General features: G+C 40.3%; 1 protein-coding gene across 1 annotated transcript in view; it reads right to left on the bottom strand.

The window, feature by feature from the left end:
- MNAT1 (MNAT1 component of CDK activating kinase) overlaps positions 1-17,443 on the bottom strand; it is a 76,256-nt gene that overhangs the window by 17,209 nt on the left and 41,604 nt on the right. The window contains exon 7 of the mRNA XM_072115815.1: positions 11,228-11,349. Coding sequence (XP_071971916.1) covers positions 11,228-11,349 — 122 coding nt within the window. The remainder of the gene's footprint in view (positions 1-11,227; positions 11,350-17,443) is intronic.

Here is a 17,443-nt window from a genome sequence, read left to right as displayed (position 1 = left end):
AGCCTCCATGCGACACAAATTAGGGGGCGTTTCAGTGTTCAGTCGGACTGTGCGCAGGATTTAACATGCAAAGTCTGTCGCATGCTTATGTAAAAGGCGCACCACAAAAAACACTTAGTGCAGTTTCCTACATTCTTAGTAAATGTGCCCCATAGACTTTACTTTGTATAGAAAGAGCAAAAGGGAGGGGGGGGGGGTTGATGTATACTGTAGCTGCCAGTACTACAAATGGGTGTTAACGGTCAAAATACAGTCCCCAAGAGCACAGCCCAACCTCCATAGCCAAGGGAGTGGCAGAGGCATATGTAGGAACTCATCTTAGGGAAGAAAGGAGAAAAGAGCTCGAGGGAGAAGAGGGAAGAGCTCGAGGGAGAAGAGGGAAGAGCTCGAGGGAGAAGAGGGAAGAGCTCGAGGGAGAAGAGGGAAGAGCTCGAGGGAGAAGAGGGAAGAGCTCGAGGGAGAAGAGGGAAGAGCTCGAGGGAGAAGAGGGAAGAGCTCGAGGGAGAAGAGGGAAGAGCTCGAGGGAGAAGAGGGAAGAGCTCGAGGGAGAAGAGGGAAGAGCTCGAGGGAGACAGCCTTTTTATATTATGTATCCAATATCATTGGACAAACAATATTACCCAAGGATTGTTTTTTTTCCCTCTCTCTTACCTCTCTCCTATTTGTTGCATTAGATTAGAACTGAAAAGTGTGCCAAAATTCTGGTGCACTTGCTTAATTATTGGCAAAACTTCTTGCCTTGAAGCCACCTACATATCCTGGCACCCGTCTTGAAGGGTTCAAAAGTGCCCAAAACCAGCCAAGTTGAAGCAGAATGTTGCAGTCATTGGTGGCTTGCCCAAAAACAAGTGCAAAAACAAGAAAAACGCACTGTGCAATAGAGGAATTTTTCTGGAGCTTTGTATCGGTGAGAATGAATTCAGCATGTCAGGTCAGTCCAGTGACATGATGTTCGGTCCAGGAAATCCCTCCAGCACATGGAGCGTTTTTCTTGGACTGCACTTGCTCGTGGGCAAGTGACCTAAAGCAGCATTTTTAGTGCAGCAAGGAGGCAAGGTTCAGTCTTTGAGGAAGTCGTTTTCATACTCCTTAATTTATGGATTAAAGCCCATCATACAACTAAGTTTCCGTTGCAGTTTTTTATTACAACATGTAGACTGGATTTTTAAAATAAAGTATAACAATGACTTATCACAGATTATCACAATTTAAAAGTTACAGAAACAAAAATCTAAATGACAAAGCTATGATTCCACTCAGGTTAAAAAAAATGGTGAAAGAAATGGTGAAAGCAGCAGTTTTTACCCAAGCACAAAACCATGGCCATCCCCTGAGACATAATTACTTGAAAAGAATCTGCATGACCACAGGAAAGAGTCTACAATACATCATCTAGTGAGAGTAAATATTTCAAAAAGTTATCTTTTTTGTATTTTTTTTTACCTTTCTGTGTTTTTTTCCCCCTATGGCTTTATAAGGTAAGTGGTTAACCATATGCTACATAAAAAAAAAAAATACAAAAAAAAAATATATTAAAGTAGTACAATAAAGTAATACAAACCATCTTACCGACTGTCCATTTGTTTTTCAGCTTAACATATTGTATGTAATATTATTCATTTTTTCATAAAGGGTAAACATTAGAATTTACAATTTTACATCCCACCCTACAAAAAAAAAAAAAGGAGCATTCTGTATAATTACATTTCCTACAGTGGATGTAATCTCCTGGGTATTGCCTTCCAGACTAAACAGCTCCATTCAGCTGCCTTACGTCTGATTGTCGATGAAAGAAACTTGTTTGACAACTGCTTCGAGCAGAAACATATTTTTCCATGATTACATAAAAAAAAAAAAAAAAACAGTTTGAAGGGGGAAAAAAAAATTGGAAAAAAAATGGAAAAAAAATGACACAGCCAGACTAGCATTCCAAGCACAGAGGTTCATGTAAGATCGATGAGTTAATATTGAAGTTAAAAGCCAACAAAAACAATTACTATGGATATTTTGCCGTCATGGCCAGCTTTTGAGGTTAATTTAGTGGTGTGCTCTAGCAGCAGCCAAGTTTTAATATAACTAACTACACCATGCAAGCAGACTTCCTCTATGCTTCTTTCAACATTTTCCATATTCTGTGCATTTATGGCACTCCTGGGACCCCTGGCTGTTACAGAGCCCACACTATGCCCCCAGGTGGGCGGAGAAGAGAGACAAAATCCCCCGGCTTTATAAGCGGTCTACCTTTAATTTGCAGTGTCTAAGAGAAGTGCAGCTTTAGATCCACGGCCTGCACAGGGAAGCTGCGCATTACTACTGTTATTACATGTGAGGGTAAAGGGATCATTTTCAGGCGGCTACAAGACGTTATTGTTGGCTTTTCTACATTGCATTTTGGTTACAAGAGAACAACATGTGCAGCCGCAGCTCGGGTGCTGTGATGTACTTGTGATGTCCGTCTCACCAGTGGCTTAAATGTAATTTTTATTTCCAAACTGAATTTTGCTAAACAAAACACAACCAACAACAGGTGTGTCAACAGTGTAGCAAGTGGAGAGGCATAACGTAACCTAACTAGAGCGGATCGGCAAATGCGACATAGAAGTGAGAACTGAAAATCAGAAAAGGTTCTTCTGATTTTGTTTCAGATTGCAGAAAAATATTTACGTATCAACTGTCAAAGGAAATCTACCATCATAAATCGAGCATGACAAACCAGGGACATTCACTCACTCCTCCGTGCTGTAGTTTCACTGGCTGTTACACTGTGCACTTTCCCCTCCCCCCGTGAGAGATTACAGAGGGGGAGGACAAGACAATTTTACAGCCTGTGAAGCTACAGCACATAAGAGCTCTGGTAATGCCCAACAGAGCCCGTCTAGCTCATTAGCATAATTTTAAAAGTTGTGTGTCTGGTTTATCATGGTGGATCTTGATGGTAGATTTCCTTTAACGTGGGGGAAAAAACTATTAACCCCTTAACGCTCTGCGCCGTAGCTCTACGGCGCAGAGGTATAAGGGTTGTATGTGGAGGGCTCACGGGCTGAGTCCTCTTCATACAAAGGTGGGGGTTTTTGCAAAATGCATAAAACCCCCACCGCTAATAACCGCGGTCGGTGCTAGCACCGATCGCGGCTATTAACCCCCCCGTTGCCGCCGGCAAAACGGTTACAGGCGGCGGTGACCTCCGAGGCGGGAAATGGCGCCCAAATGTCCGAAATGCGACTTTTACACCTTTTTACATAACATAAAAAATGAAATAAAAAATGATCAAAATGTCGCACAGACCTCAAAATGGTAGCAATGAAAACGTCGCCTCATTTCGCAAAAAATGACACCTCACACATCTCCGTGCGCAAAAGTATGAAAAAGTTATTAGCATCAGAAGATGGCAAAAATTTTTTTTTCTTTTTTGTACACATTCGTTTAATTTTTGAAAATGTATTAAAACACAATAAAACCTATATAAATTTGGTATCACCGCGATCGCACCGAACCAAAGAATAAAGTAGGCGTGTTATTTGGAGCGAAGAGTGAAAGTCGTAAAAACTGAGCCCACAAGAACGTGACGCACGTGCGGTTTTTTTTCAATTTTTCCACATTTGGAATTTTTTTTCAACTTCGCAGTACACGGCATGTTAAAATAAATAACATTACGGGAAAGTAAAATTTGTTATGCACAAAATAAGCCCTCACACAGGTCTGTACACGGAAAAATGAAAAAGTTATGGATTTTTGAAGTTGGAGAGCGAGAAATGAGCCGAAAAACCCTCCGCCCTTAAGGGGTTAAAGATTGTTTTCTTTTGTATTGCCATATTCTGCCATGAATAATATAAATAAGAAGATTACCACAGTCACAGTGCCTGGATTTATGAGTAAGCTCTACCGATTAATCAGGCTTGCAAATTTTCTTTAAAAAGGTGTCCAGTTCCCAAATTGTACTAATGAAAACATTAGCTGGTAAAAAATGACCCCAGACAGAGCTTCATGAATGTATGAATGTTATGGGTGTCAGAATATGGAGACAAAAAGTTCTTAAAATATTTTAATACCTTTAAAAATAATTTAACACTGAGGACCCCCATCAAATCATCAATACCATTAAAGGACATCTATCACCAGATCAAGGATTGTAAGCCAAGCACACTGACATACTGGTGTGTGCCCCCTCTGGCAGGGTCTGCTGTTCATTTAGCTTCTTATGCTTTTGTTTTTAAGAAAAGGGTTTTTTTAAATTATGCAAATTAGCCTGAGGGGCTCTAGGCTCTATTAACTTTCTCGGGCTCATTTGCATAATATTTAAAGCCTTTAAAAAAAAAAAGGCCATAAGAAGCTAAAAGCAGAGCAGATCCTGACAGAGGGGGTGCACACCAGTATGTCAGTGTGCTTGGTTTACAACCCTTGATCTGGTGATAGATGTCCTTTAAGCATGATAATAAAATAAATCTTTATAGAACGCCATCATATGTCATAATAGGTCTGACTTTGGTGCATTTTACAATCCATCAATCTGACAACCAAACCCACATCTACACACCAGAAAACCCTGCAATACTATCATCAGGGAGAAGACAATAACCATTGGGGCATGCTCTCCACTATCCGTCACTTAAACATTGTTACCAGAAAGCCAGGTCAAAACTTGAACACGACGATAGGTTGATCCAAGCAATGCACCATAGCAGACCGTCTGAAAAGCCTGCTTCACATTTATAAATATATATTTTTATGGCAGCAGGATCTTAACAATACATCCTACGCAGTATCACATAACCGGCTGCTTAGATGCAAGTCTTCTGCTAAACTCATTGAAGCTCTTAAAGACTAGAACATTCAAGGAGATTAGGTATAAATGCCTGCGACTACATTTGCATTCCAAAGCCAAAAATATTGTAGTCAAACACTTTCACAGACCAACATAAAACAATGCTAAGAATTCTTCTGAGAACGAAGATCATCCGCTCTTCCATAATGCTAATATCTAGTGGTCATACAGAAAAATAGACACACTGTTTATTCTTTCAAGGGTCTTGTAGCCGGAGCCAAGTGTCTGCTAGATGCAGGACTGAGGAGTCTAAAGACAAAACTTCCGACTCCAGCTCTGACATCTTCAAAATAAAAACTAGAGGATATAGAAGTATATATCGAGGGTACTTTCCACTGTTGTATATATTCTGGCCAAAGTGGTGGAACATGGGTAGAGAAGATAACAATCAGCTCAAGTTGGGAGCACTTTTTAAACACTGCTGATGGTAACAACGCAGAGATAGTATCATGTATATGGAAATCTGTAGCCTGCAGACCAGGCTCACACAGTAGTGGGGAAAGTTCCTCTAATTCTGGGAAAGAAGCCACTGACTCTTTAGCATGATTGAAGAAAGAGATGAAGAGTCTAAGCAAAAACAGAGGACACGCAATGACCCACGTTTATGGACTTTGCACTAGGCAAAATGTGGCAACTGCTTGCACACGTATTTCCGAGTATAAAGTGTCCACAACACATTTGTGATACGGCTGCACTGTGCCGGACGCAACATATAAATTTGCACATATCACAATCTGGCGCACCCTATACACTCCACCTAGTGCAGTTTGCACTGCTTTTCATAAATGTGGGCCGTAGGGTTAAAGTTATGTGGGGACACAGAAAAGACCAGCCGTTGAAGATCAGAAATTTCAGCAACTGGCCAAGAAAAATTTACCCGTTTTGCAGAAAATGGTCTATCAATATCAGTTTGAAGGGATATTCCCACAAAAATCAGGGAAGCATGGTGGCTCAGTGGTTAGCACTACAGCCTTGCAGTGCTGGGGTCCTGGGTTCAAGTCCCATCCATGTCAACATCTGCAAAGAGTTTGTACATTCTGTGTTTGTGTGGGTTTCCTCTGGTTTCTTCCCAGACTCCAAAAACATACAGGTAGGTTAATTAGATTGTGAGCCCCATGGGGTAAGGGACTGAATTGGCCAGCTTCAGAATCATTGGGCGCTTAGCAAATAAAGGAGTTATTGGGGCACATTTACTTACCCGGTCCTGTCGCAATCGCACAGTGCGTTGTCCGACGAGGATTCGGGTCTGCCGGGATTCACTAATCTCGTGCGCCCGAGTTCCTGCATCCATTGCTTCTGCACTGAGGTCCACCAGAGTTCATCCTTCTTCCTGGTGCATGTGAGTGCTTGATCTTGCGACACAAATCCTTTTTTAAATTGCGCGGTTTGTCCGAATCCGTCGGGTTGCTTTTTCTCTAAAAACTTTTGCTTTAAACAAGAGCCATTCGTTGGATGTTATAGCAAGCATTCATTTTCTGGTCACTGCATCAATAAGATCTGGCAGAGAAATATTATATGGTGTAGCAAAACCCATAATTCGCCATGACTTATACTTCTACGGTGGTTTCCACGCTCTCTCGGCCTTCTCTTGCTTGTTACGAGGGTATGTTTCCTCAATAATAGGAGGTCATGCCAAGGAGGTAAGACTTCCAAGACATCAATTGCTATTTTCTCAACAATCTACAATGCTTTTTTTAAGGTATTGGACAGAATATCCATTTATATGTGTAATATTGATTTTCTGCTTCTCTGGTTTCAGTTCTACTGTAGAATAAGCTGAAAAAAGACAAAATTGAGCATCAAGGATCTTTTCTCAGGGGAATACATCACTACATATGTAACATGGAGACTACATGAGCACTTGTCACCCTTTACACCATACATATGAATTTCATCCCTAAGTAACAGATACTTCCTGTTCTAGTTTGTACCAGTAGGTGATTGAATTACCCTTTCAGTGTGTTTTGTCTATAATCCACATTAAAATGTTTAAAATAAGGGTTCAATAACCACCCAACATCTGGTGTGTAGCATCTTAACAAATCCAGCACTGCAATTGTGTACAAGAGATCAGAGGTCCACCAGAGACTGGTCAGGTATCAGAAGGTCAACAGTCTTAAAACAGATGGGAATGGTTAAATCACAAGTCCATCACAAAATCAGATAGAACAGGTTAAAGACCATAACCATACCGGATAAAGGCTCAGGTTCCCTAATTTTAGAAGCCAAGCAATGCGGCACTCATGTTTTCATGTTTATAAGATACCGTCATAGACATCTGTGTTGTCCAGGAATGAACAATGACGGCATAACCACAGGATAGGTCACCAAGGTTTCCTACTGGACAACTTGGCTTAGGTGGAACTTGTGACCAGGATATTTGTCCCTTTGTCTTTCCTAACAGCTCGCCTCAACTTGTAGGGAACAGCAATGGTTGGCTATTGGCTATAAAATCTGGGTCATTACCAGGGGCGCCCTGGAAAAAACTAAAAGTGGAAGGGTCAAAACATCTGATGTGTGTGGGGTTACCAAACTTCTCACAAACTGTTAATATATACTGTTAATATATGGTCTAAATAAACATGTACAGCACAGAGAAAGAGACTCATACATCCTCCCTTATACAGAAATAAAACTGCTTATTCTAAAGGAAAACTGAATACTGCCTTAGGCTACATTCACACTAATGTGTGCACCGCCGTACTACACACGTCGGTGTCGGGGAGTGTACTACACACTTACCCCCACCCCTCTCCATAGAGAAATATGGAGCATGGCGCCCTATTCTGTGGAGGGATAGAACATGTCCCATCTTTCCCCGGCTACGGAGCGGTACGGTACGGTGCCGCATGTGTGCTGCACCAAATCGCTCCCTTACTGCGCCATGTGTCCATTGCCGTCTATGGGGGACGTATATATGGCGTATATATATACATCGGCCGTATATACACGTCCCCCATATGGCAGTGTGAATGCAGCCTTCTATACACAAAAAAACATTCACAAGCCACCAGTCTCCCTGTCATCATCATCATAATCTAATTTCTTCATTATACCATCATCACTTTCAAATACAATATTCATGTACATAAGGGCAGAAGTTTTCGATCCTGTAAAACCCATTCGCTGGATGATAAATCTCAAACACATGACCATTTCAACTCATAAAGATGTTTGTTTCGTATCCAGAAACGTCCTTCATCCATATGACTTTATCCAGGATCCATCATTCTGCGGTAGCGTTACATCTTGTCATCTAGCACAGACTAACTACATAGAGGTTCCAAACTTAAGACAATGCGGCCATTTTTCATGGGATTATTTTCTCTAATACACAGCCAATGTTGTGATCTTATTTTACAAACTTAATATTTTCGAGTCAAACACAAATACACTTTTTTTTATACTCATGAATCATCACAAAGATATTGGCAACCAATGTTACTAATGTAGGGTCATCTTCTCTAGGAATATAACGTAATCTTTTGACATCTGTAAGCTATTTGGCCAACATCGGACTGATGAAGGCCACAATTATTAAAGATGCTTTTCTAGCCCTTTCCAACATCATTAGCATCAAACATCTTCTTGTTAGTTGTTCCAGAATTTCCTTTGATCAGAGTAGATATCGTTGTCAGACATGCTGCATACCATGGAGAAGCATTGGGAGGCAATAAACAAAGTATGAACCTCACGCATTGTTGAAGAGGTTCAGTGTTTTCATACATAAAGTCTTGATAATCCATGTAATGAAGTCTTCAAATACAAAGACCAATCACATATAATATCTACGGGTTTTATTCATGGTGGGGTTGTTTATTTTCCTTTACATTAGATCAGTGTCACTGAATAGCAGTGTTCAGGTGAGGTGGGTTCCACTTACCAGCCAGTTATGTCTCATTCATCAGTCATACCAGCATGGGCACAGCCTTGGTAGACCACCTATATTATGGAGGCAAACTCATTGACTGACTGTATAGATGTCGGTATACACGCACAGCTATCTACCTGTGCCATGATGTGCTGTTGGACAAACATGGAGGGTAGCTATTCTTTATTTTCACTAGGCAATCTATGTACAGCACAGGACCCCGGAGAACATCTGGTCATATACAACATCAAATTTTGATTACAAATAATCATTTTTATAATTTATGAATCTACAATGTAGAAAGAAAAATCTTACTCTTGACCAGGCATACCTGTTAAATGAAAGCCATGACTACTACAGGCAGTCCCCGGGTTACATACAAGATAGGGTCCATAGGTTTGTTCTTAAGTTGAATTGTATGCAAGTCAAAACTGTATATTTTATAATTGTAGATACACACAATATTTTTTTTTTTTGCCCCAGTGACAATTGGAGTTTCACATTTTTTTTTACTGTAATTGGACCAAGGATTATCAATAAAACTTCATTGCAGACACGTTACAGCAGATTATTGCAGTCTGGGACTAAAGGAAAGCATTGAGAGAGCTTCACCAGAGGTCACAGGGGGCAGAGGGGTCCGTCTTTAACTATGGGTTGTCTGTAAGTTGGGTGTCCTTAAGGACCACCTGTACATGAAGGTCATTGAGAGAATATTCTAATGGTATCCATCAAAAGAGAGGGGTTTTTTTAGAGTTGAAAATAGTTTGTTGATTTTTTTTTTTTGTAATTTGTGCGTCCTTAATAGATTTTGTGCTTATGACAATATAGGCACACATAAAAAAAAAATGTGAAGAGGTATGTCCAAAATTGTGACTAGTCCTCGTCTATAGAAAGGAATTTGCAGCACCTCTTTCGGACTTATATGCAAGGTCTTGGGTTATCTGTTCTAGTTATCCGCTTATTTTTCTTTCATTTTAAATTTTTATCCTATGAAGTCCTATGAATCCAACTGATAAACAAATCGGTGGTTTCACAGGAGTTGAGGGGCCGTTGCTTCCTGCGCACAGTGTAGGATGTCATGTGACAGAATAGTAAGGTACAAGACCCCCCCTGTTCTTCAGCAATTCTTCCACCCGGACTGTAATGCTACAGAACTTTCTCTCTCTTCACCTCAAGCTGGTCCCGCTTCCCCCACCTTGTCATCGGCATTATCAGCTCTGTGCAGAGAAGTTATTAACCCTTAGTGCTCACACAGCACAGGGCTATAGACTTCATGTACCTGGATTACTTATGATTACTCCTACTTATTCCAAGTTCCATGCTACACCGTATGATGGAAGCCACCAGGCTAGTCGCCATATACATCCTGCATGTGCATGTTCAATGGATTTACCTGTGGGAATCTAAATGGATTTAAAGCTAAATTACTTAGAGAGAACAGAAGGCCTCATGGGATCTGTGGGCAGAAGGAATTGGACTCAACCGCAGGGCAAGTACAGGAAGAGGTTAGTCTCCACCCACTTCACTGATTTTTGTCAAACACTTTCAGAACAGAAAATGCCATACCTTTGGAAAAAGAAAAGAGGGAACCACCACAAAACATGGTCATCGTTCAGTTTGTTCTTGAAGGGGGACTCACATATGAGAATTTGGTAAAATCATTATAACTTTACAGTTTTTCTTTTAAAAGAATCTGCACTGTGTAACTATGCCTTTGTGTTTGTTAGTAGCAGCAGGAATGTGAAAAATACATGTATATTCCAGGAATGTAACTAGATTTTGAGTACTCTGGTGCATTGGAGTGAGAGATCACTGAACACAGCAATGCCCCCCCCCTTCTAGGGTGTAACTTGTATTGTATTCAAATAGAAGCTGCTAAATCAGAGACTCAGAGCAGAGGGGTTGTGCAGAAACACATAGAAAATTATTCACATACCAGTGCAACAGAGTACTCCAACTCCAGCTACAATCCTGGAATAAAAATGCATTTTTCACAGACCGGCTAGACACAAATGTTTAATTACACCGCTCTCTAGCTCTGTATGGTGACATTTGCTGACAGATATGCTTTAATAGTGGTTAGCCAGCAACAAAATGTTGTAACATGAAGGACCACTGAAATGAATTTTGGTACCAAAAATAACACATGTAAATAATTCCGTAAAATAAAAAAAAAGACAACTTGGGAGCTTCCAGATCTTTTTTTCCCCACTTTAGGGTGAAATGTGCTTTAATTACAAGTAACGGCTTAGATTTCTCTGCTCCCTTTGAAATGTTTTCTTCTAGAAACCACAGAACGTGTTAAAATGTTTAGGGCTTATTTTACAAAGTGTAAGGTTGACTTACAACATTCTAAAAAGCTACACTTGCGTCACAGCTAAATTTTACACGTCCTACCTTCGGCACACTGTTTACTAAACCAGATGTTCGGCAATTACCTATGTATATATTTGACACTCGCTTTCCTTAAGACAGCTTATGTCCATGAATGATTCCATTCTGTGGCGCATGTACAAACAGAGAAATACACTTACCCCGATCTGCTCAGCACTTCTATTTCAGGAACAGCTGGGCCATATGTTTCTATGTGAACAGGTTGATATTGATACAAAGCTTCTTCCAGTTTCGGTACTGGCGCCGAAGAAATATGCTGCCCCTTAAAAGAAACAACATAAGATAAAACAAATACACAAAAAGGTAAAGCAAAATCATACGTAAAAACACAAACAAATACAAAGCAAAAACTATACGTTTTATAATCTGACTGCTAGCTTCAAGTCCCATCCATATTACATTTGGGAGGATCGCGCTCTTCTTTTTAACAAAACAGGGTTGGGAGCTCTGTAGACTGGAGTGAAAAAACATTCCCAAAGAAAATGTTTTGAAAAGAAATGTTTTCACTCTCACGCGCCAAGGTCTGAGCCTCCCTTTGCTCAAGAGATCATACAAGTCACCAAGATATTCCCACTTTGACAGAAGAACACATTGGGCACATTGAGATAACATTATTTTTGCGTACATAGACGCAATATTCGAGGACTGCACACAGGAACCACCAACACTTTCCCAAACTTTGCACACTTGAGGTTTTTCACATGGAACTATGGTGCTTGTGGGGATAAAAAAAACTTAGAGTAGTGTTAGTTCTAATACAAGGAGGAGTTTTTAGTAGCAAAGTGAGGCATCGCCTCTTCCATGACCTTGTAGAAGAACATTGAGGACATTCCTTGAGCCGGTGTCATGAAAACTGAAAGAATATATATATTTTATCATGTGGCATGTTATTTAATGTGAATGCTAACCTGCTACTGCGGAAATATGACCACATCAAGATAAGCCAATCATAAGTAAGCGTAGAGCTGGGGGGGCTGGGTATATGATGAAAAAAAGTGTGGTTCTTTCTATGCACTTTGTCATTATCGCATTTGGAACACGGGTTTGAGTGCGCAATATAAAACACCAGTCCTAGATTTTCTCAGACTCCGCATTGAGGATACATGGGTTTGCAGTTCAGATATTAAAAACAGGGTTTGCAGGTTCGGAGCTAAAGCTACAAACTGCACAGGCACATAAAATACAATAGACAATGTACATAATACCAACTGCATTTAATGTGGCGGCCATGACACAGCGGAGAAACCTTTGGGAAAGCCTTTTTCTTTGTCCTCAAATACTACCAGCACTAAATATACACCTACTGCATAAAGCAGTCTTACACCAGTCTAAATGTGGCCTTAGAAAGGATCATGGGAGGAGAAATGGGCATTTCAGATGCCAATCTAGATCATCTCTTTGCAGGAGTTTGATGAATCTAAAATTATTATGAGGCACATCTCTGACTCTCGTGATCCATAAATTTAAATCTACAAGATGGCGTAATTATTTTTGCCAGTTTCTGGGGTAAATTATAGTAAATATGTGTTAAATGGCCACAAAAAATGGTTTGTGCAAGTAGTTTTTTTTTTTTTTTTTACACAAGCTTATAATGTAGGGGACATGCACATTCCTTGTCCACAAATTGGAACACATTTCCAAAAACAGCGCCACACCTGACCATAGTTTGTGCCGATATTGAAGCCCAGTTGTATAGAAATGAATGGAGCGAAAGTAGCAAAAACACACACTAACGGCGTGGAGAGATTTTGGGAAGAAACCTTTTATGTGTTTATGTGGATATAACCAGGCTACAATAATAGATACCATCCAAGGACAACTGTGCTGATGATGCTGGAGTAAGGCAGCCATGTTCCTCAGTTTTTAACCCCTTAAGGACGCAGCCATTTTACAGCTTTAGGCTCAGTCCCATTTTTTAGATTCTGACATGCGTCGCTTTATATGGTTATAACTTTTGAACACTGTTACTTATCAAAGCGATTCTGAGATTGTTTTTTCCCCACATGTTGTACTTCATTTTAGTGGTAAATTTTGGCTGATAAGTTTTGCGTTTATTTACAAAAAAGAAAAGATGGATGAATTTTTAGAAAAATTAGCCATTTTCGAAATTCTAAATCACCGCGTTTTCAGGCAGATCGATTTACCACCTAAATAACTTGCCGAATAACATTTCCCATTTGTCTACTTTACATTTTCATAATTTTTGAAATGTTTGGATAATTTATTTTGATGTCACGCGGCCTACAAATCGAATAGCGATTTTCCATATTTTCAGAATTGACTATTTTGGGGATAAATACTGTTTGAAATCAAATTTTACATATTTAGCAACAAAAACCCCCTATATAACCAACCCATTTTCAAATCTGCACCCCTCAAACAGAAACAGCATTTACAAAGATTGTTAACCCCTTGAGATCTTCATAGTAATTGAATCAAAATGGCGGTGAAATTTAGAATGGTCAAATTTTGTCGGTTATACGTTCATTTAGCCCTAAAATTTACACATTTCCAAAAGATAAAAAGAGAAAACTCACCATAAAATTTGTTCTACAATTTCTCCTGAGTGCAGCGACCCCCCACACGTGGCCGTTACTTGTGCTATGGGGGCACAGCGAGGCGCAGAAGGGAAGGAGCACCCTGCAGCTGCCAGGATTTTAGTTTCCTCATTGGCCCCTTTTGAAGGCTATAAAATTTTCGCTTTTCCGTTATTTGGGCCATGTGACGGCATTTTTTTGCGGGACAAGATGCTTTTTCCAGTGTTACCATTTTGGGGTTGGTATCACCCATTGTTGAAAATTTTGGAAAGTTTTTTGAGGTCATGAGTAGAAAAGCATCAATTCTGTACTGGATTTTTTTCTTTTTTTTTTTTGTGTTCACCGTATAGCCTAATAATCCTGTTATCTTTATTCTATGGGTCGATACGATTACGAGGATACCAGACATGAATATTTTTTCTTATGTTTTACTAAATTTGCAAAATAAAACCCTAATGTGGGGAAAAATCTATCATTTTTGCATCGCCGTCTTCCAAGTGGCATAACATTGTTACGTTTTTGGCTACAGAGCTGGTTGATGGCTTGTTTTTTGCGGGAGATGTTGTTCTTTGCAAAGGTATCATTCTGGAGTACATATGTTTTGTTGATCATTTTTTATTGCATTTTTAGTGGGATATAATAGGTAAAAATCATAATTTTTGGCGGGTTTTTAACTGTTTTTTTTTTACGGCGTTCATCATATGGGTTCAATAGTTATTTAGTTTTATTCTATGGATTGTCACGGACGCGGTGATACTATATATGTGGGGTTTGTGTTATGATTTTGACTTTTTTGAGCGTTATATGTCTCTTTATATGTTTTGAGGCTTATGGCCATTTTTAGTGATTTATAAAGTAATTTTTTATTGAAAAACATTTTTTTTTACATGATCCACCATGGGATATGAACAAGCAATCATCTGATTGCTTGTTCTTGATAATACTCTGCAATACTAATGTATTGCAGGGTATTAGCAGTGCCAGCCTATGCAGATGCATAAGCTGACACTTTGCCTTTAAGATGACGTCACAGACGCCATCTTAAAGGTAATCCCTCCAGGCTTCTCTGAGGTCCCGATCGGACCCCAGAGGTGCCAAAACAGCGATCGCCAAAAACGGTGCGGGGGGGGGGGGGGGGGGAGGAGTCGATCGTGGTGTAAAGACCCCCAGAAGGCATGTTAAACACCCGCGATCGGAGCCCACTCCGACCGCGGGTGTTAGCCGGGGATGTCAACGGTAGATTACCGTTGACATCCTGCGGCTAACGATGCCGGTTCGGCTGCTCCAAAGATGCTTAAAGGATTTAGGTCCGGGCTCATGAAGCCACTTCAGAGTTGTCCAATGTTTTCCCCTTTGCCATTCTTGGCGTTTAAGCTGTGTGTTTTGTGTCACTATCCTGTTGAAAGTCCCACGACCTGTGAGCGAGACCAAGCTTTTAGAGACCAGGCACCACATTTCTTTCTTTTTAAAATCCCTTGATAGGCTTGAGATTTCATTGTACCCTGCACAGATTCAAGACATTCAAGATATGGTCCATCTGTGAACATAGGGCTGATGTGCCTTGCCAAAACACCAGATTGTAGGCTCATCTCTCCAAAGGACAGTCTCCCAGAAGCTAAGTGACTTGTCAACAAGTAGTTTTTTAAATTCCAGTCTTGTTTCGTTACGATTTGTTTTCAGCAATGGTGTCCTCCTTGGTCGTCTCCCATTAAGCCCACTTTGTCTCAAACAACGACAGACACCGGTTCCTTTAAGCTTGATGTTCACCTTTTATCTCTATAGAGGTTTTTCTAGGCTCTTTTGTATTATTCATATTATTCCCCTCTTTGATTTGTCATAAATTTTCCTCCTGCAGCCACATCCAGGCAGGTTGGCTACAGTCCCACAGATTTTACATTTCTGAATATGTGCAATTGTAGACACAGCAACATCAAGCTGCTTGGAGATGGTCTTTTAACCGTTATAAACTTTACTGCACCTTACCTGTCTCCAGCATGTCCTCAAGGGATTGACGGAGTGAGGTATAAGCAGTTCCAACGACCACTGCCTCAGTGAGCGGATGGAGCCGATGTATACAGAAAATTGCCCCAGTGTGGTGCATCACACCAGCAAAGCAGCCACGTAATGTGAAATTTAGTTTTATAAAGCAATGCAATTGTTAAGGAATGGCATAAAAAAAATAAACATGGCATAGGCTTTTGAAATCTATCACCAGGTATAAATTACCTCCCTGATGACAAGTTCCCTTTAAGTTAAAGGGGTTTTCCAGGAATATGGAAAGGTTGAAATCAGGGTGGGAAATAAAAGAACACATATTTATACGGCTCTGGCTCCTGGGTCGTTATGGCAGTTCAGGACCTCTTTCAGTGGCCTCTTTGGACCAGGTGACCAGACCAAAAGAGAAGTCCCATGAAAATGGAAGTGACACGCTGTGGTCTGAGGAGGCCGGATGAAGCAGCCTCATTAAAATAAGTCAACTAAGATAACATGTAATGCTAGGAAATTGGTTATTGCTTATTAAAATTATGGTATTGGATGAGCGTCTAAATGTGGTCACATGCACACAAACCAATAGAGAATAGTATAATTCAGAATCACCAGAATAATTCAATTCATTCAATAGCAAATGTTATAGTATACTTTACTTGCGATAGATAGATAGATAGATAGATAGATAGATAGATAGATAGACATAAAAATTCATTCAAAAAAAATTTACCCTTTAAAGGACTCTGATGTAATGAGCCTGAGTGGTTAAGGTTCTCAAATCCCCTTTGGATATGGAAAAACGATCAAATTACTGAACAACCAATAATGAGGAAAAAACATGCAGTGACAAGACGCTTTAGGTAAACACTGTATAGTGAATAAATGACATGATTGATTGCCTAATTGGCTTTGGCAAAGGCGGAGGTCATTCTTGTGACTCGCAGCCCTGCAGGGGGCACTCAATCACCAGTCTACCACCATGACATCACAAGTTCTCATGTCAAGTTTACTGACGGAGGAAATTAGAAACATAGGAAACCAGTTAAGACTCAAAATACACCAAAAAAAGAATAGGAATGTCATTAACCTGGCTCCACTATCATCACAGTGAAACTTTATATACATCTTCCATGCTGGATTTATATTGGCTGGTCACTTACATGCAGAGGTCGCACTAACTTTTTTCCAGAAAAATAATAATATTCCTTTCACCATTTTTGAGGAGTATTTTTAGCCGAGGAGGAATATGACATTTTCAGTAATGGCTAAAAATAACTCCTTGGCATATACAGGGTTAATAGGGGAATATTTATGCAAAAAAAAAAAAAAAAAACATTTACAGCCAGTGTTTTCTAATGCACCAGAGCCCCTTCCCCACTACCCCTCCCATCCAGGGTGGTGGGTGGCTGAGGCCGGCCACTAGAAATGAGCGGACCCAAAGACTGCGTTCCGTTCTGGCTGCACAACCCAGAAATAATGCCAGACTGGTGGCCATGGCTAATTGCAAGGGAGTTACTGTTCCAGAACGGCTGTTCGGCCACCAATCAGGCATTATGTCCTGGTCACACGGCCAACTGCGGACATCGGATACACTCATCTCTACCGACCCCCCATTTGAAATGTTATAGTTAAAATTGTTTGTTTTATTTATTTTGGGGAATGGGGGGGGGGGGGTGTTAAACAGGGGCTCCACATTATGTGTGTGTCATATCCCTGCTATTATATACAGATCACAGTGATCAGAGGTCACGGCTATCAGTGATCTTCATATACAGAGATGGAGAGGATGCACATAGCATTGTCCCTGCATGTCTATTAACCCCTCCACGT

This window comes from Engystomops pustulosus, chromosome 7, assembly GCF_040894005.1.
Source record: "Engystomops pustulosus chromosome 7, aEngPut4.maternal, whole genome shotgun sequence".
Lineage (NCBI taxonomy): Eukaryota > Metazoa > Chordata > Amphibia > Anura > Leptodactylidae > Engystomops > Engystomops pustulosus.
The sequence above is the reverse complement of the archived record's forward strand: the minus strand, read 5'-3'. Positions and strand labels throughout refer to the sequence as shown.